General features: G+C 39.0%; 4 protein-coding genes and 1 pseudogene across 7 annotated transcripts; 2 read left to right on the top strand and 3 right to left on the bottom strand.

Moving 5' to 3' along the window:
- Positions 1 to 885: 885 nt before the first annotated feature.
- LOC125211822 (galacturonosyltransferase 8-like) lies at positions 886 to 3,332 on the top strand. The gene is made up of 3 exons (XM_048111760.1): positions 886 to 1,125; positions 1,456 to 2,709; positions 2,805 to 3,332. The coding sequence occupies exons 1-3, from the start codon at positions 943 to 945 to the stop codon at positions 3,078 to 3,080; spliced, it is 1,713 nt and encodes a 570-aa protein (XP_047967717.1). The 5' UTR covers positions 886 to 942; the 3' UTR covers positions 3,081 to 3,332.
- A 634-nt stretch (positions 3,333 to 3,966) lies between these two features.
- LOC125211823 (nuclear transport factor 2-like) lies at positions 3,967 to 7,512 on the top strand. Of its 2 annotated transcripts, none has more exons than XM_048111761.1 (10): positions 3,967 to 4,187; positions 4,351 to 4,424; positions 4,526 to 4,663; positions 4,840 to 5,119; positions 5,204 to 5,442; positions 5,680 to 5,842; positions 5,927 to 6,048; positions 6,192 to 6,257; positions 6,689 to 6,755; positions 6,964 to 7,512. In XM_048111761.1, exons 2-10 carry the CDS (start codon positions 4,377 to 4,379, stop codon positions 7,245 to 7,247), a joined length of 1,407 nt encoding a protein of 468 aa, XP_047967718.1. In that variant the 5' UTR covers positions 3,967 to 4,187; positions 4,351 to 4,376; the 3' UTR covers positions 7,248 to 7,512. The 2 variants fall into 2 exon arrangements, with proteins under 2 accessions (XP_047967718.1, XP_047967719.1); XM_048111762.1 differs by having other exon boundaries at positions 3,972 to 4,187; positions 5,207 to 5,442.
- A 389-nt stretch (positions 7,513 to 7,901) lies between these two features.
- Positions 7,902 to 12,651, bottom strand: LOC125215361 (serine/threonine-protein kinase MHK-like). 3 transcript variants are annotated; one of them, XM_048116757.1, is made up of 18 exons: positions 12,446 to 12,651; positions 11,408 to 11,807; positions 11,233 to 11,311; positions 11,057 to 11,125; positions 10,877 to 10,966; positions 10,611 to 10,749; positions 10,419 to 10,521; positions 10,271 to 10,323; positions 9,932 to 9,998; positions 9,587 to 9,695; positions 9,415 to 9,480; positions 9,075 to 9,143; positions 8,958 to 9,009; positions 8,779 to 8,883; positions 8,610 to 8,641; positions 8,488 to 8,533; positions 8,334 to 8,409; positions 7,902 to 8,251 (listed from the first exon to the last, which is right to left on the bottom strand). In XM_048116757.1, the coding sequence occupies exons 2-18, from the start codon at positions 11,413 to 11,415 to the stop codon at positions 8,116 to 8,118; spliced, it is 1,299 nt and encodes a 432-aa protein (XP_047972714.1). In that variant the 5' UTR covers positions 11,416 to 11,807; positions 12,446 to 12,651; the 3' UTR covers positions 7,902 to 8,115. The 3 variants fall into 3 exon arrangements, with proteins under 3 accessions (XP_047972714.1, XP_047972715.1, XP_047972716.1); XM_048116759.1 differs by having other exon boundaries at positions 8,114 to 8,256; positions 12,446 to 12,649; XM_048116758.1 differs by lacking the exons at positions 11,408 to 11,807; positions 12,446 to 12,651 and having other exon boundaries at positions 10,855 to 10,966; positions 11,233 to 11,305.
- A 272-nt stretch (positions 12,652 to 12,923) lies between these two features.
- Positions 12,924 to 15,717, bottom strand: LOC125212143 (pentatricopeptide repeat-containing protein At3g07290, mitochondrial). Its single transcript, XM_048112222.1, has one exon. The coding sequence runs from the start codon at positions 15,664 to 15,666 to the stop codon at positions 13,057 to 13,059; it is 2,610 nt and encodes an 869-aa protein (XP_047968179.1). The 5' UTR covers positions 15,667 to 15,717; the 3' UTR covers positions 12,924 to 13,056.
- A 2,042-nt stretch (positions 15,718 to 17,759) lies between these two features.
- On the bottom strand, positions 17,760 to 19,553 carry LOC125215421 (annotated as a pseudogene).
- Positions 19,554 to 19,851: the final 298 nt, after the last annotated feature.

Genomic DNA, 19,851 nt, shown 5'->3' with positions numbered 1-19,851 from the left:
GCCTTGTATTTATATGAATTTAAATTTTGTGTTGTGTAATTTAATTTTAATTGTTTATAATAATTTAACAAGTGGTATTTGTATGTAAATTATTACTGAATTTTAGTCGATTTCTAGTTATACATATCACTTTTATTGATTTGTAAATTACACAAATATTTATTTATTTTGATTTTGCAATTAATATACTCTACTATATTTCCAACCGATATATAACTTGATAAATTAATTGAGTGTTACTATTGGGCGCCAACTAAAATAACGTTACATATACTGAAACAAAATTTTACTATACTAAACTAAACAATTTCATTAGTTGGAAATTTATGTTAAAAGAGAATGTGATGATGGAGAAAATGTGAGAATAGAATAATAAAAAGTAAAATCATCTAATTAGTATTCTTGGCATGGTTTCATTGTCTATCACATGACATCGTTTTAGTTTATATCCGATAGAGTCATATAAATATACTATTAAATCTTATCAATACTGAAATTATAACTTACTGCAAATTTGAATAAATCAATAATTTTATGAATTATGTTCAAATTTTAATTTCGATATATGATACTTTAATTACATATGGTTCATATTTAATTTAAAATCTACTACTAGCAATCAAGTAAATCAAAATCAGGTTATCCACTCTTTGCGGTATGATTAATCTAAATCTAAACTACTTGAATATCACCGACAACAAATCGCCGGCCTTTTCTCTTTCCACGCCGGGCCCCACCTGCTCCGCATTAAAACTTGTACATTAAGGACAAAAATTTCACACCCTTAACGCTGTACAACACTCCCAAAGCGTGCAGTTCCAGATCTTCCAATCAACCCCGCCGCACCATATAATAACCACTCAACTATTTTTCCTCCAAATCTGAAAAAGCTCATCGACTCACTGTCACTAACACACACACACGCGGAGTTGCAGAGAATCAATGGCCTCCAATTCGGGCCGGATCCACCGGAATGCGACTTCGGATCGGGCTTCCGGGCGCACATTCCGAAGCTCAATGCTCCGACTCAAATACTTCGCCGGTTTCGTGACCGTCGCTGTTTCGCTTCTCCTTACGGCGTCGTTTATGCTCACTACCTCCTCGTCGCCGGCCGATCTCGGATTCGTGAGTGTTTGTGTTGTTGATTTTTACTGTTTGTTATTTTTCTCCTTTAATTTTGATGTTTTTTTTTTCATTAGATTTTGATTTGTAGGGTTTTATAGGTTCCATTTCTGTATGACTGGATGCATTTATAGTTGTTGTGATTGTGCTGAATTGCTTGTTTTTGTTGTTTTTGTCTCAATTAATGCTGCCTTTGTTGTTGAGCTTTCAAGCTTATGATATGATTGTTTAAAGTTTAAATTCAAATTCGAGTGCTTGACTTCGATTTATGAAGTAATTCAGCTCGATGTTACTTTAGTTTGGAATGTACTGAATTTTAAGTCATTTTGCCAGGGTTCTTCTTTTAGTTCATTTGGATCGAAATCGGAATCTCTTCGGAGATCAATTTTGGCATTAAAATCAGATCCGTTGAAGCCGAGGTTGGATCAGATCCGTAAACAAGCAGATGATCACAGATCTTTAGCATTAGCCTATGCCTCCTATGCACGGAAGCTGAAGCTTGAAAACTCGAAGGTGGTTAGGATTTTTGCTGATCTATCTCGGAATTATACTGATCTGATCTCGAAACCTGTGTACCGAGCCTTGTTTGGTTCGGATGCAAATTCGATTGATGAATTGGTGTTGAGGAGATTTGAGAAGGAGGTGAAGGAACGGATCAAGCTGACTAGGCAAGTGATTGCGGAGGCAAAAGAATCATTTGATAATCAGTTGAAGATTCACAAGTTGAAAGATACCATCTTTGCTTTGAATGAACAGTTGACAAAAGCTAAGAAGCAAGGTGCTTTTTCAAGCTTGATTGCTGCCAAGTCGATTCCCAAGAGCTTGCATTGCTTGGCTTTGAGATTGATGGAAGAGAGAATAGCTCATCACGAGAAGTATACAGATGAGGCTAACCCCCCTAAGCCAGAGTTTGAAGACCCAAAGCTTTATCATTACGCTATTTTCTCTGACAACGTGATTGCTGCTTCTGTAGTGGTAAACTCGGCTGTGAAAAACACGAAGGAGCCATGGAAGCATGTGTTCCATGTGGTGACGGACAAAATGAATCTTGGGGCTATGCAGGTGATGTTTAAGATTAAGGACTATAGTGGTGCCCACATTGAGGTGAAGGCTGTGGAGGATTATAAATTTCTCAACTCTTCTTACGTGCCAGTGTTAAAACAGCTCGAGTCCGCTAAATTACAGCAGTTCTACTTTGAGAATAAGCTTGAGAATGCGACAAAGGATACAACCAATATGAAGTTCAGGAATCCGAAGTATCTATCCATACTGAACCATCTAAGGTTCTATTTGCCAGAAATGTACCCGAAGCTACACAAGATTTTATTCTTGGATGATGACATAGTCGTTCAAAGAGACTTAACTGGCCTCTGGAAGATTGATATGGACGGAAAGGTGAATGGTGCTGTGGAGACGTGTTTTGGATCTTTCCATCGATATGCCCAATATATGAACTTCTCCCACCCGCTGATTAAAGCCAAGTTTAGTCCCAAGGCATGCGCATGGGCTTATGGTATGAACTTCTTCGACTTGGATGCTTGGAGGAGGGAGAAGTGCACTGAGGAATACCATTACTGGCAGAATCTGGTGAGAATACGCATTCAGAAACACCATGTTACATCGTTTGTTCTTTGTGCAACTTAGTTATTTGCTCATACTTATACCTGTGTTATCTCTTGCAGAATGAAAATCGAACATTGTGGAAGCTAGGCACGTTGCCTCCAGGTCTCATCACTTACTACTCAACCACGAAGCCGCTTGACAAATCTTGGCATGTTTTGGGGCTCGGATACAATCCCAGCATAAGCGTGGATGAGATCAACAATGCTGCAGTCATACACTTTAATGGAAACATGAAGCCATGGCTCGACATAGCCATCACCCAGTTCCGGCCTCTCTGGACCAAGTATGTTGACTATGAAAACGAGTACGTCCAAGCCTGCAATTTTGGTCTATGAATGAACCTATATGCTTAAAAGACCAGCTAAGCTAGTTCAATGTTAAGCTTTGAGGCTCATCACAACTTACACGTAGATTATGCCGGCGTATTTAACCTAAAAACTACCCTCGTTCTGTTTAAATTTTAAGCATCTATTCGTCTCAAAATTAGTATAGATATCATCTGTTGCTGTTCATATTTGTTCACTGTTAAGGGCAGTGGTTGAAAGCTGATTATATATCAATCATGAATATGTTTCTTTTATGATGCATTTTCTTTGGTTGATGTCATGATTTGTTTGGTGTGTTAGAAACTTAAAAACCAGAAACTTCGATCTAGTGGTGGAGTCACGAGATCTCGTGGCATTAGTGACGATCTCATGACTGAAAGACCACGAGATATTGATGTGATAGATATCAGTAACGTTGATCTTGTGGTGGAAGACCATGAGTTTGAATCCGAACTATGCCATTCGGTCGAGCTACTTTGAGTCGTACCCCAAACTGATTTACAATAATAAATTAAATACGGAGTATTTTCTTTGTCTCACTCAACGTGATAGCATTTCTCGTCTCATTCTCCTTTTTTTTAAAACTGGAACATTAAATGATAAGATCATATGTCGATTTGATTAAATGCAATGACATGAGAAATTTGTCAATTTATTGTTGCATGTACAATCTTGCAAGCCAATCTAAATGAATTACAGTAATTTGTATGATATGAATATGAATGATTTTAAATTGAATTAGAATATAATTTTTCATATTTAATTTCGATCCCAATTCTAATTCTAGCATATTAAATGAAATCTAATCCAACATATATTAAACGAAAGTGATAAAGCTACGTAAATTAAACGAGATTATTATTTCCATAAATTAAAACTATCACTATTTATATAGTATTTATTTATTCACATAAAGATACAGATTCATGAAATCTTAAAAGAAAACCGCATTCCCCACCTCCTTCAAGATCCACCATTCCTCCACCGCATTCGCCCCCCCTTAAACCCTAGAATCCGCCGCCGGAGCTGCGGATAACTCTCAGAAGTAGACGGAGAAACAACCGACGTCCGGTTTCTCTCTCCGCGCTCTTTGATTCGGATCCGTTTCGCATCCAGGTACGATCCGATCGGTAGATCATTAATGCTGCAGTCATTTGCATCCCGCTGTGCCATTAATACCGCGAATTAATTGCCACTGACGATTCGTGACGTAAACTCTAGTGTTATTCACTGGCGCGGAATGCTGAATTTTTTTTCATGCGCTTTGCGAATTTTGCAGGCAGTTTTTTGGATTGTCGATCAGTGATGGCAGCACCGGCGGCGGAGACTTTGGAATTAGTTAGCGCTGAAGTTGTGAGTTCGCTTCTCACTTTCTTCCGTTCAGTGATAAGGATTTACCTTTTTATTTTCCATTCATGTAATTGGAGTTTTGATTGATTTTGTTGGTACGGTAGATCGGGAATGCCTTCGTGAAGCAGTATTATCACATACTGCATCAGTCACCAGAGTTTGTTCACAAGTTTTATCAGGATGTTAGTGTTGTTGGTCGCCCTGAGGAGGATGGCTCCATGAGCACCACCACCACTATGGAAGTAATATATTTCTCTATCTCTCTCTTTGAATTGATGGTAGGAAACAGTTGGGTTGGGTGTATAAACTATTCTGAATGACAAACATATCAATTTCTAGTGCTTCTATAGTCTTGTTGAGATTGTAAAATGTTGGTTTTCAAAGTGTTTTTAGCTAATGATGTGATTTGACCATTCAGAACATCAACAAGAAAATCATTTCACTCAACTATGGGGAATTCGTATTTGAGATTAAGTCGGTAGATTCACAAGAATCGTTTCATGGTGGAGTTCACGTTCTCGTGACTGGCTATGTAACAGGAAAAGACAACAAAGTCAGCGACTTTGTGCAATCTTTCTTCCTTGCCCCACAAGACAAGGGCTACTTTGTTTTGAATGACATGTTCAGATATATGAATAATGTCGCTGTTACTCCAGTATCGGTCCCTGGTGTTGTGGTGCCTGTTCCTGATGAGCCAGGTGATTCACTTGTTCAGATTTTTTTGTCGGCTTGTCTTTTTAAACATGTTTGTGACTGATTATATATTTCCTGTTTTCTGTCAGTAGTTCTCATCCCAGTTCAAGAGAATCATGTTTCTGAGCTGAGCACGCAATCTGTAGAAGAAGCTGTTTCTGGAGAAGTGTACAACCCACCGGAGAATGGGGACGTGCCAGTTACCGAAGAAGAAAAAGAGGAAGTTCCTGTGCCAGAGGTGGTTGATAACGCATGGGGTAATGCTCAGACGGTGGTTGAGGCCCCTGCCAAAATTGACAAAGCACCAAAGAAGTCTTATGCTTCTATTGTAAGTGTGACTATAAGCAGTTCCAAGAATTAAATCAGCTGATGTTTTCCTTCCTTTTTGGTTGCTCGCAATTCTTACTGTATCTTCATACCTTGTATAATCTTTTGTGATTTGACCCTGATTCATCTTGTTTAATCTTGTTATTTCCCATTGCTTGCCATTTTGCAGAAGAATAACATGAGAGTTTTAATGTTTCCTATTAGCCATTCTTTTACCTCTTCCGGCTTATAATTTCAGGTGATGCATCTCAAGGAAACTGCTGCAACTTTCTCGCGACCTCCTGCAGCAGCCCGAAAAGCTCCACCAAAGAGCTTGGACCAAGTGAAGCCTAATCCTATTTCAACACCTGAAAATCCAATATCCAATTTGGATTCTTTTGATCACGAACATAACCAAGAGGGTGAATACATGTTTTAGGCCGCATTCCTTGCATCTTCGGGTGTATCAGAATCTACAAACTTACATGATTTTCTTATATATGCAGCTGATGGGTTCTCCGTATACATTAAGGGCCTTCCCATGAATGCTACCGAAGCTTTACTTGGTGACATATTCACCAAATTTGGGAACATAACAAATAATGGAATTCAAGTTCGAAGCAACAAAGTATGTTCTAATATACTAGTAAATTTTATTATCTGATGATGGATAAATAATGTATATTGCTATTTACTACTCTGTATTTCTTATATTTACACCATTGGACACAACTTGTAATTGCAAAACTTGTAATTGCATGTTTGCTGCAGCAACAAGGATTTTGTTTTGGCTTTGTGGAATTTGAGGAAGCAACTTCCATGCAAAAGGCCATTGAGGTATATTTACACCAAAAATGTTTGAATGTTACATAGTTTTTCCATCTAAGTATCTTTTTGGATGTAAAAATGAGTTTGGTTGAGGGGTTAATAGCTATCTGATTTAAATTTGTTAGTGGTGTTCAACGATAAACGGTCAATCGTTAACTTTGATTCGGGATCACATGTAGCATATACATAAGTGACAATGATTCCTGTTGTATCCTTGCTCCCGAAACTCTAATCCTATGTACCCCACCAATCTCCCCTATTTATATCAGAGAACATCAGGAAAAGAGGAAGGTCTCGGGTACTGAGGACTGAGATCGTGTTGGCTAATTTTTCAAATTAAATTTCCTATCTGGCTGCAGCCTTTTAACCATTCCAAATTGAATCTGATTCTTCGGTTATTTTTGTTGTTCTGCATTGATCATACTATCTTTGCATCATAGGCTTCTCCAGTAACAATTGGTGGACGCCAAACCGTTGTTGAGGAAAAGAGGTCTACGAATTCTCGTGGTAAGTGGATTATTGATGTTTTGCCTAATGTGATATTGTGATGTGATACTACTAGTTACTCTCTTGTCTTTCTTTCTGTTGAAGATGTGTATTTATCTCGTACTTTCATCGAGCTGGTGCTAGTTCAATGTCAAACGTGTAGAATGATTATGATCATTCATATCTGATAATTGCTTATCTTTGTGACGGTTTGCCTTCTCTGACACAGGAAGTAACAGGGGAAGGTTCCAATCGGCAAGGGGATCTGGGTTCAGAAACGAGGGAGTTATAGGACGGGGAGGCTATGGTGGCGGTAGGGGCAATAACAGGGGTGATTTCAACGGCAGGAGTGAGTTTGGCAGCAGGGGTGGAAACCGGGGAGGATCCGCTAACCGCGATGGATATCAAAGGGGTGAAAGCATCAATAGCTACGGAGGTGTCCGTTCCAACCGAGCTCCTGGGATAGCCAACAACACAAAGAACATGGCCCCTCATGTCTCCGCCACTGCTTGAAGAGTCGTAGCACCAAGTTAGGTTCTGTTATTCCCTCATTCTTCTTCATCCGGTTTCAAGTTGCAGTCGTAGCTCCACGGAAACACGAGCAACCGAGTAGTATTCATCGTCTCTTCTTACTCACTGTGTTGTTAGACGAGATTGGATAGGTTTTTTTTGTCTTAGTTTTTCACATAATACATACTTTCCACGGACCAAGGAAAAGGAATTTAATTCTTCAACAATTTCTCTCTCTGTCTATGGTTATTTTAATTATTCATTTTCAGCAGTTTTGTTTTTTTCTGGTATGATGTCCAATGAGTAACTATTTTAGCTATTAATTTACTTGTAGACACCACCACCAGGTGATTATTAGGTCCTAAATCGTTTATAACCCTTCCATCAACGAAAAATAGTCTCTTTTTTTAATTAGTTCGTCTATCGAAACTTGTCTGAGTTTCGGCAGGCATCACTGCTGCTGTTGTTCTTGGCCTGACTCGGGTGCTGGTAAAGGTTGATCTTTTACTAGTGTTTGTCAGGCTTGGATACTGGTCGGTGGTGAACGTTCAGGTTAAGCTAGTCTGTGCTGAGCTGCAATAAGAAGTGGAATTTGTTGGGACAAAAATTTAAAATGTCTTTTCATATTCATTTCATTCTCTTGTTTAAAAGATTTGGTGAAGGGGGAGCAACCACAGGTTGTATTAGTGTAACTGTATGTGATCATTATATACATGAAATTCAGAACAAGATGATCATATTCTAACAGAAGTGAAATCATGCTCATTTACAAAAAAAAAAAAGGATCACAGTGAGAAGACATTCAGTAGCAAAAACAGCATCCAACATCCACCACAAACGATAATGGTCATGCATATTCTAGCCCAGCATTCTATAAAAACTTCAATGGTAACCACCGCGCTGGAAATGGGAGCACGTAGCTAGTAAGGGACGATCCAAGGTATTTGGCTGAAACGGTTTCCTGGCAAAACCTTCGGATTGTGAACCCCCTATTGATGGATGTGAAACTGAGCTGCAGTCGAAAGAAGAAAATGAGCTGATGTGAACGCCATGCAAAACTTCCATAGCCCGGTGAAACTGAGTGTTTACCTGAAAGATGATGATAGGGAGGAGGGGACTGATGGGGGAATGAAGCTGTGATCAGAAGGAAACAGCGACCAGAGAACTGCAGAATCGGGGATCAACCATGGTCGTCTCTCGTTTGAACAGTAATAGTTGAGGGAACAGGAAGATAGGGAAGTACCTGATTGCTGTGAATGATCTTGGAAACTAGAGCAGATCATTAGGTCCTGCATTGATAATGTCAGATTTTTAAAATGGAAAAGTGATCTTCCCTCTACATCTTGCAAGAGAGAGAGAACATACCTCTTCAATATCATGACTTTTCTTCACTTTCTCTACAAGAAATAAAATTCAACCATCAAATAACAGTGAAGTTCCCACAACTGATGCCCAACATACCAAAAATGAAATATTTACAGATGGATATTGTAGCACATGTCCTTTCTTAAAATATTTGGATCATAGTTCTTACCTAAGTTTGCAGCACTGGGATTAACTGCCAATGTTAAGCCAAGAAAACAATCATCTGCTGCAGCGCCAAAGTTCCAGAGGTTCAGTTCAAGGTTTGGTTCAGGTCCTACACATAAGGTGAGGTGAAAGTCAGAACGGGACATGGATTTTCACTGCATGGTTGAAACCAACTATACTTACCCAGATTCAATTTAAGGGCATCTACAGGTGCACGCGGGATTCGCATGGAAACCTAATTAATGGCAGACATTAAGCATACCTATGTGGAAACAATCGTAATGTGAAGATTCGTCTTACATGGAAAAAGGGATGCTCCAAGCATTGATCTGCAGTTGGCCTCCTTAACGGATCCCATGAACAGAGTTTCTGAGAGAAGATAGTATCAGCATGATTATGCTTGGTCTCATTAATTGATGAATAATTATATGCAGAATGTTAAACTCCCTTTGTCCCAAGTTAGTTGAGGCATTTTTTAACGCGGAACTTAAGAAATTAATGTTTATAGGTTAAAGTGGAGAGAGGATAAAGTAAGAAAGAGCATAAGTTATGAGAGAAAAGGAGATAGAATAAAGTTTTTTTACCAAAAAAGGGAAAAACTCAACTACCTTGGAACGGAGGGAGTAGTGAGTAAAGGTACCTTGATCAAGTCTCTGGCTTCCAAACTTGCATTTGGAACAATATCCGAGAAATCAGTGGGCATAACCTATCAATGACATTGAAACCAAAGTATGTAAAAAGAAGAAAAGCACAAAGAAGGCAGGATAACATGTATTAGGACAACATCAGATGACTTTAATGGAGAAACTCACTTCTGAATAAGAGATATCCACTAATCGAGAAATGTTTGTAGCCTGAGGAAAGGCTCTCCAATCTGGTGCCCCAAGCACACAGCAAATTTTGTACAGTTGGTCAATTTCACTGATCACAAACAGAGCATGATTAACAGGCTACAATGGAGAGAGCTCTGCTATTTTTTAGCTTGCCTTCGTTGATTTCAAGAGACATAGTAACCAAATACTAAGAACAATAATTATTTAAAAAAGGATACTTAAAAGTAGTGAATTCTGTTTCAGCCGGTTGCATAAAACCAAGAGAAAAAAAAACATATATTGTCGGTGGAAACATATAAGATTAGGAAAAAATTATCTTGTCACCTTTCCCCCGGAAAAATAGGGTGCAAAGTGAAAAGCTCGGAAAGTATTGCACCAACAGCCCACATATCTGTGAGGATTAAGTGGAATCCATGTGTTATCTATCCAAACTAGAAAAAGCAAATAACAAATATATTCATAGACAAATATCTGGACCAGAATTCAACATAATTCAGAATACCAAAACTGCGTCTTGTTGCACATAGGTGGAATGAACACTCAGTGCAAACAAGATCATAGCTATCTAATATAGTTTATAAAGAGAGCAAAACAAAAAGGAAGACAGACTAAATTTTAGTCATGAGCGTGACCAAAGTTTTATTCAAAACAGATTTTGCATACCAATGGCAGGAGTATACGATGAAGATTGCAGCAATACCTCCGGAGCTCGATACCTTTAGCAAATAAGGATATAAAGAACCCATTAGACAACTATTAACCACAAATACTGTCAGAAAAGGGTCTACTTTTGTTGGTGAACATTATTCACCAGCGAGTGGAAACATAGTCAGTGAAAGGAGGTGACGATGACAGTTCTCTAGCCAATCCAAAGTCAGCAATCTTTATTATGTTATTTGTCACCAACAAGTTCTCTGCAGTTTGCAAGAAGCAGATAAAAAACTTGATTTTATTAGTCCAACAAAGATATATCTTCAGAAGAACACTATTAGGTAATTTGTACCAGGTTTCAGATCCCGATGAACATATCCATGTTTATGCACATGAGCAAGACCTTGAAGCAATTGAGCCATTAAGCCTCTGATCTCATCCTCCCGGAGAGATTTTCGCTGATCTTTCATTATTTCGTATAAGTTGTGTTCCTGGAATACAAAAAAACCTCTATCATATAAGACAGGCTATTTGGTCTGAGTTGCACTATACATATGAAAGATATTGAAATATGAGAATGTAACAGTAAGCAAAACCTTAAAAGCAATGAAACGATACCATATACTCAAATATGAAGAAAAGCTCATTGTTTTCTTGAACAACCTCCAACAACTTGATAATATTAGGATGGTTTAATTTCTGCAGAGACTGTTCAGAAAGAAAAGTTAGTATTCCCAATTAGAGTAATGGTTCTTGGAATTTACAAGCAATAAAAGACCAACTAATGGAATCACAAACCTTAACTTCCCGTAGATTTACACATTCTTCCCAGTAATTGAACTTTCTCTTCATTTTCTTGACTGCAACCTGCAATAAAAACGACATTGTAAACATGTGCATCTCGAATTCAACAGTTCTACAATAGCTGGAACTATCCACACACAGAAAGGAACATAATTTAGAAAATCCCTTACAATCTTGGATGTTTCCATATATATTGCTTTATATACAATTCCAGAAGTTCCATCACCAAGCTCTGTCAAAATTTTATATCTGGAACAGTAACGCAGAGGGAAATCATGGAATGGGTCTGGCAGTGTCTCTTATGAAATATCACATGCATATTTCTATTTACTTAAAGAGGAGTACCTTTCCATTTTGATTTACAAAATCTGAGGAGAAAATTTAGTTCAATGGACGTCCACCCTCTTAAAAGAGGTTTCAACACTGTCCAAACTGTGCTCTTCAATTACGTGACCTGAGCACTCATTTTCGCTAATGCTCACCAAGTAATACAGTATGTAGTGAAGTACTGGTTTTTTGTAGTAAGAATCATAGATTATTAACCAAAATAGTGTCTGCATGCTTATGTGCAGCCTCTAGTAGCTGCAATCAGTGGTTGTCATCCAACAGTAGCCACTTTGACCAAGCACGCGCTCACTACAAAGACTTCAGCTGAGGAAGCCCAGGGATATGCACAACCATCAGCACAGAACTTTTGTAATTCCATCCATTTGCCAAAAATCGACAGAAACAACAAGCAAATGAACTGAACCACCGTTACAAGTTGACATTCAGAAAAGGTACAAAAAAGTACTAGTACAAAACAATAGCAAACGTGTGGAATAAACAGAGTGATCATTCCTACTTCCTAGTCCTCAGAAATTTCAGCTTTACTGAATATCCCACACATACAAGTGTCAGAAGCAAATCATCACCTATAATCAAAATACAGCAACTAAACATGAACAAATTACAACTTCTGATAGAGAATCGACAACAACAGTAATTACTGTTGAGAAATCATATAAACAGCTAGCGCCTGCATGAATCTTACATCAGCCAATGTAACACGATTAACGACTCAATTCAAATAATGGATCACACAATCTAATGATCCATTAACCAGCTCATATTCAAAATTTTATCATCATATAGTAATAAAATAAGCAAAAAAATAAATTACACACTTCTCCAATCGTAAGTAGCTGAATTACAAACTTAGGATCGAACTTTGATAAAAAAAGGGGGGGGGGGGGGGAATAGAAGAAAAAGAATAAGAGGTGCATATTTTTCAATACTTTGCGCACTACAACTTCAGTTTCACTGAAAATTCAGAAATCGAAACATATACAAGTATATAAGGCTCTTCAGCATCAATTCAAAACATAAAATTCGAAATCTTACCTCGATGAATTGACCTCATATAGAACAGCATCAGCATGCCATGAGTAGAAACGAAGAAAGATCTAGCGAATAAAACTTAGTACGCAGTGAAAGAGAGAATGTAACACGACGGGAATCGTTGATATCGAACAGAGAGAGAGAGAGAGAGAGGAATCGAATTGCAGAATCCGTAGAAGAAAACAAACAGAAGGCGAAATATAGAAATGAAACTGATAAATCTAAATATTTCAAAATACAGGAAAAAATCGTTTAATCAACTTATTTAAAACGTGGAATTGGCATTTTGCTGATGACGATATTGCCCTTGCTTTCAAATAAGAATATCTTTTATTTAAAGTTTGATGCTACATTCTTTTATTCTTAATTTATGATAGGGCTCTTATCAAGATAATGTCATGCTTCTCACCAATCACGTGTTTGAAACAATTCACAATTCATTCTTATTGTAATACTAAAAATATTTAATAATTCTCTAGTCTCCAAAACCAAAACCAACAAAATTAATTTCAATAAATTTGGGCCAAACCAATCTCTCCCACAAATCTCTAATACTACCTCCATTTAAGAGATGGATTTTCCCACCCTACATTTGTTTAAACCAAACTACTGTACTAAAGAATTGGCCTCTCCTTCAACCCAATTTGTCCAATCAAATCCAAAATCTGAAGAGAATAACAAGACTCATCTCCTCCCTTCATCAAGAAACCAATATATGGCAAGATCACCCTCTCATCCTCAACACCAGCATCTCTCACAAGTTCATACACCAGAGTTTCAGCTTCTTGAATCCTCCCCTCCTTTTGGAACCCGAGGATCACAGAGCCGTATGATCCAAGAGACGGGGCGTTGCGATAGGCAACAAGCCTCCTGATCCACGCAACAGCAAGAGCACACTCATCGCGTACGCACAAGGACGTGATCACGCTGTCGCAAGCATCGCTGCTGAGGGTGAGGCCTGAGCTCGCCATTTGCTGGATGAGAGCACCGGCTTCTGATATTCGCCCGGCTCTGCTCAGGCCTGTGATCAGGAAGGCATATGCGCCACAAGGGTCGCCACCGCACTCTGTGGCCCTGCGCAGGAGCTCCAACGCGTGGTTGATTCCGATTTTCATAAACAGCAAGTGGGTGGAGCTATCGTCGGAATCTGCAGTTTCAATATCAAGAATCCCAGAAAGCAACGCGGTGTATGTTTGGTTGTCTGGTCGAAGGCCCGCCTTGAACATTGTACGAAAAAGTTCAAAAGCGCGGTCCAAACAGCCAGCTGCAACGTACGACTTGATCAGCAGAGCATATGTAATGGCATTTGGTGAAACTGCAGCCCTAGACATTTCAACCAAAAGATCCTCCGCGTCCTCCAGTTTTTGACTCTGGCAAAGGCCGTTGATGGCTATAGTGTACGTGTAGACATTCGGAGGACAGCCAGCCTCCTTCATGAGCTCCAGCATTCTCAAGGCAGCTGCCATTTCACCTGCTCGACACAACCCATCAACCAATAACGTGTAAGTAACGACAGAAGGAGCCGAACCATGCTTCAACATCTTCCCCAACACAGCATTTCCTCGAACTAGCTCAACTTCCTTGCCAAGAACATCAAGAAGTATGTTGAAAGCATGAGGGCTTGTCAAACACCGATCCTCAACCATTCGTTCCAGGAGCATAAGTGCGTATCTACCCCTCCCCGTCTTGCAGTAGCCTTGGATGAGTGCAGTTAAGGCCACCTCATCAACACGAAGACCCTTCTTCACAACGAGTCCTATAAAAACACATGCTCGCTCAGGTCTCCCCATCTTGCAGAGGCTGTCCACAAATGCAGTATAAGAAAACTGATCAGGTTCAACCCCAGACGAGCTCATGGTACGCAAAACCTTGAGAGCCATACTCAGCTGACCCGCCTTACAAAACCCGGAAATGAGAATGTTAAAGGTTACTTCATTTGGAAAGAGGCCATTGTCTATAGCCTTTCTCAACAAAGCCACTGCCTTGTGAGATTTCCCAATGTTACACAACCCTTCCATGAGCTCATTATACGTCCGTATATTAGGCTTGCACCGCCTTCTCTCCATCAACCCGAGCAGCTCGAAAGCAGAAACCACATGCCCCTCCTTACAATAGCAATTGATCAGCACATTGTAAGTCACGATGTTAGGGCTCAATCCATCCCTCAGCATCTTCCTAAACATCCCATTAGCCTCCTCGATTCTTCCCTCTCTACACAGCATATCCACAAGCACAGTATACGTGTAAACATTAGGCTTGCACCCTTCCCCCGCCATCTCATCCATCAAACCAAACGCTCGAACCATCAATCCTTGATCACACATAGCTTTGATCAACACAGTATAGGTACGCGCACTAGCTCTATACCCCTTCTCACTCATCTCCTCTCTCAGGCCACACGCCTCTTCCAACCTCCCCGCTTCACACAAACCGTGCACAAGGATCGTATACGTCACACTGTTAACACCACAACCGCCCTCTCCCGACATTACATCAAACACCTTCAATGCTTCATCAACTTCCCCAGCTCTGCAATTACCCAAAACTAGAGATGTGCAGAGATGAACATCCAACGCAAACCCGAGTTTCAAAACTGTCGAAGCAAACATCTCAGCAGCCTGCACAAACCCATTCTTACACAGAGCATTCACAAGCATCCTATAATCAATTTCACCCAAAACAAAACCATCCTCCATCATTCTATTAAACACCGAAAACGCAATCAAACCCAAATCCAACTTAGCCAAACACATCAAAAGCACACTGTAACAAGGATAATTAACCCTAAACCCAATTTTCCCCATTTCTTCAATACCATAAGTTACCTTCAAAATGTCTTCTTTCGAAGTGCAACACTCTTTAATCAAGAAAACCAACACCTTATGCGTAACCCCCCACAGATTATCAGACGCCAGCATATGCAGCAGCTGGATTCTGCTGTCTAAATCGTAGCAATAGGTCGATTTTTTGCATACCCATTTGAAGAAAGTGAGGCAGAGTGGGACATCTCCGCTTTGCGAGGCTATGATTCTGGAAACTGATTTGGGGCTCAAGTGGGAAACTAGGGTTTCTAAGCGAGGGTTGCTCTGCCATTTGGGCTTCTTGATCAGAGCTGAGACGTCGGAAACGGCGTCGTCGGCTGAAAATGGAGGAGGGAGAGATTGAAGAGCGCGAAAATGGGGTTTATGAGAGAGGGATTGAGCTCTGAAAGCGCGAAGAAACATGCATGAGCGGGAAGAGTGTGGTTTTGGCGAGTAGTGTTTGTGGGTGGCGAAGAAGAAGGAGAAAAGAGGCGTCTAAGTATTTCATTTTGGAGTATTTTATTTGTTGGCATTACAAAAATCATTTGTTATTTTATTTTATTTTAATGTTTTACACACCAAAATGAATTAATTCCATTGTAGATAAATAAATTTATTTTTATCATACTTACAAATTATACCATGATTTTATTACCACTAGTATCTCCCCGTGCATAGCAAATAAATTTTTTTAAAATATATATTATTATATTTTTGTAATTTAGAATTTATATGTTTGATACTAATAACAATTTAATTAAATTGAAATGTTGGTATAATAATAAATGTGAAAATAAAATAAAAATATAATAAACCAAATCACAATTAATAATTATAATTTTGATTTAGAGTAATATAAGTAAAATTTTATACAGTTTAAGTTCAGAGCATGATTATAATATTTAAAATTATAGTAATATTAAAACAACAAAGACGCATATTAAACAGAAATATTTTGATATATACTACTACCTACTTACTACAAAAAGATATTCCGTTTTAGCAATGCATAGTGCAATTCAATACCAAAACACCATCGATATGAAATTAGTACTCCTAATATACAATATGTAATAATCATAGAAAAATTACAATAACGAACTATATATTAAATAAATAAATAAAATATAATCTCCATTCATATTTCATCAAATTCAAAAATATAATTTATTAAAAATTAAACAAATAAATTTATTACATTAATCCAGTACATCACATAAATCCACAAACGCTTGTTACATCTATTATGTTTCATAAAAAAATAATGTGTAAACTTTTCACTTATAAATAATTGGACCAACTAATTGGAAAGTCCATTATTAATAAACAATTTAAGCTAAAATGTCCACCTCCGACTTCTCTTCTCATCCAATACGCATCAATCTTATCTTTTCCCCCAACCTCTTCTGGCTGACTCCACCTATCTCCAGTACCCTTGATCTTCACCGGTCGTCTCCTACACTTTCCTTGTCCTACACTGGTGCATCTTCTCCATCAGCCAATATGCCTCCACTACATGTAAGAATTTCAATTTAAAATCAACTATACATTGTATATTGCAATTTCAACAAATATTTATTATTGAATGCTTAATCATACCGGAAAATATGTTTTCAATTGCCCATGGAGATGCTCTTAAGTCTTATCCATCGGAATAAATCACTTCTGGTAGTTTTTCTTATCTACGGGAAAAAAAATCTCCATTTGTAGTCGTCAATCGCCGACTTTGCTTATTATCTCCTTTTTCCTTACCCGCTCTCTCCCCGGAGCCCCCATACACATATCAAGCACAAAGAAAGAAACACGCTATAGAATTGGTTTTTGTAGAAATTTTTCGTGTCCATATACCAAGCAATCTATTCCAATTTATTTATGGGGACACCAAGTCAGAGAATTATGCATAAGAAACTCATCCTCATTAATGTGTGATCTTGAGGGTGCTCACCAGAGAAGAGCAAAGAAGAGGAAACAATGAGGAAAGTAATCAAAGCATGAGCACTTCCATCAACTGTCGATAACTATCAAACTCGGAGAATGAAATAATTTCACATAGACAAAGAGGCAAAAACCTAACCTTCTCGTCTGAATGATCTTGAGCTACCAAATCGATTGCACTACATAAAAGTATTCAATGTAGTTTCTTCTTTTTCGTCAACATTACATGAAAGAAAATACTTATAGGAAGATTTCATGCACTCCACTACTCCACTAAACCAACTACATCGAAGTTACATATAATTATTAATAATTTATGATTATGAAGTCTTTATTTTATTTTATTTTATTATAATATACATAATGATAGTTTTGTAAATATTTCCAAAATTCCCTTTTATTTTATAGTTTCTCAATTTTTTCAAGAAGAGAGATGCAAATAAACCATAATTTTATTGGAGAAGGAAGTCCTAACAATCCGAAATCTAGAATTTAAGAAGGAAAACTCTAAAATTGATATAGATGATGGAAACCATGTGATTTCAAGTTTATTTAGACGAAAGCTTATTTAGAAAGCGAGGTAAGAGAATTGATGAGAAATTAATAGTAAAATGTTGAAAATAGTAGAATGGTTTAGTTATGAGTGATGTACTATAGTAGCGTATAAGTTGTTGAAGCAAGAGATGGTTTTGTTATTAGGTTTGTGGCAACAGTGAGGATGCAGCTCGATCCGTCTATGGCTCGACGACGATCTTTCCGGTGGCGTGGCCATCGATGCACTTGGCCCAGGCAGCTTCGGCGTCGTTGAGCGCGTGTTTGCAGTCGATGACAACCTTGAGGTTCCCCTGCTTGGCCAGGTCCGCCAGGAACACCAGGTTCTCCGCCTTGACAGAGTTCATGAACGGCACGAGCTGCTTCTTCGACAGCGTCAGCTTCTTCACGGCGTAGGTCCACATGGCGCTCGTCCCGGGAGTGAGGTCGATCACCTGGCCCCTCGAGCTCAGGTTCGGCTCGAACACCGACCACGGGATGGCCGACGCGCACTGGATCACCGCGTCGTACTTCTTGCCCGACGGGCTCCTGAGGGCCGCGCCCGCGGGGGTCCTGTAGTCGAGCACCTCGTCCGCCCCGAGGCTGCGCACGAGGTCGATGTTGCGGGCCCCGCAGGTGGCCGTGACGTGCGCCTTCCCCAGCTTCGCCAACTGGACGGCGAAGTGGCCGACTCCCCCCGAGGCTGCGGTGACAAGGATGTTCTTGTGGGGGCGGTGCCGTCGAACTTGACCCCGGCCAACGTGAGGGCCCCGTGAGCGGTGAGGCCGGCGATAGGGAAGCTTGCTCCCTCGGCAGCAGATATTTCAGCGGGCCTATGAACTGTCATATCCATCTTAGCCACTGCATATTCAGCTAAGCCACCTCCTGTCTGTTTTACCAACCCACAAAGCAATCCATTCAAGAAGCAAGAAGATGAAATGTAATTGTAAATGGAAACTTACACCAACATTCAAGGAAGCAATGACTTTATCACCAGGTTTGAAGTTTTCTACTCCGAGGCCAACCTCCACAACTTCTCCAGCCACATCGGTAGCTGTTTCCACAGGACAAGAATGAAGACAATCATGGAAACAAACACATATAAATCACAATTATCAATAAAATGTGACAGATTACCAGGAATATAAGGAAATCTCTTAGGCATCAAAGGACGAAATAAGCCTTTCTGAATTTTCCAATCAATAGGATTCAAGGTTGTGGCTTCCAGCTTCAGCAGCACTTCACCCTTACTCGGACTAGGAACTCCAACTTCAACTTGCTGCATTAATATCCCTTACAATTAACTACTACTAATGCACCAATCTTTTCATAAACTACCTATTATATTTAAGCTTGCATTTTGTATTTTTCTCCAATTTTTATCCTTAAATTCAAATACATGCTTCACTCTTCCATCTCTAAATCCTAGATCCAACACATCAAAAACTAACCTTCTATGTTTATTTATTCATTAATTTATTTTATCATCATTTTCGACCGCAAAATCAAGGAATATGTGATCACACACATGGAAAATGAAAACTCAAAAACTAAAAATTAAAATTTCAATAACCAAAATTGACTGATCCAAAAATAATAAAATGAGAGAGAGAGAGAGTTTAATCGGGAATGGAATTGACCTTCAAGCCAGCAGCTCCGCCGCCATAAGAGTCGTACTGAACCGCGCACATCAGCTTCTCCGCCATACCGAGATAATTTGCTTATCGGAATTTGTGAATCACTTTTTTCCCCAAACTTTGTTCATCCTTCACCTTTAGTACGTGTGTACGGATAAATATAGGTATCCATCTATCTATCTATATATATTCCTCCATCGGTGATGACGTGGATAATAAATTGATCAAGCACGAAACCAATTCTTGTATTTGGAATTATATACTACTCCTCCCGATTGATTGGAGGGAACATCTTTTTAGGTCCACGAATTTTGGCAAAGTATTATTTTAGACCCATAAACTTTGAAAATATCATTTTAGGCCCGTCAACTATAAGTTAATATCATTTGAGGTATTTTAAACATTTTCCGAACGAAAATGCTCTTAACAATTTAGACAATTCTTTCTCCACTCATCTTGCGTCAAAGACCTAGATTCCAACAATTTTTTTACTACTATTTAATTC

Source organism: Salvia hispanica, chromosome 3 (genome assembly GCF_023119035.1).
Source record: "Salvia hispanica cultivar TCC Black 2014 chromosome 3, UniMelb_Shisp_WGS_1.0, whole genome shotgun sequence".
NCBI lineage: Eukaryota > Viridiplantae > Streptophyta > Magnoliopsida > Lamiales > Lamiaceae > Salvia > Salvia hispanica.
Note: the sequence above shows the minus strand (reverse complement) of the source record. Positions and strands in the feature narration are given on the sequence as shown.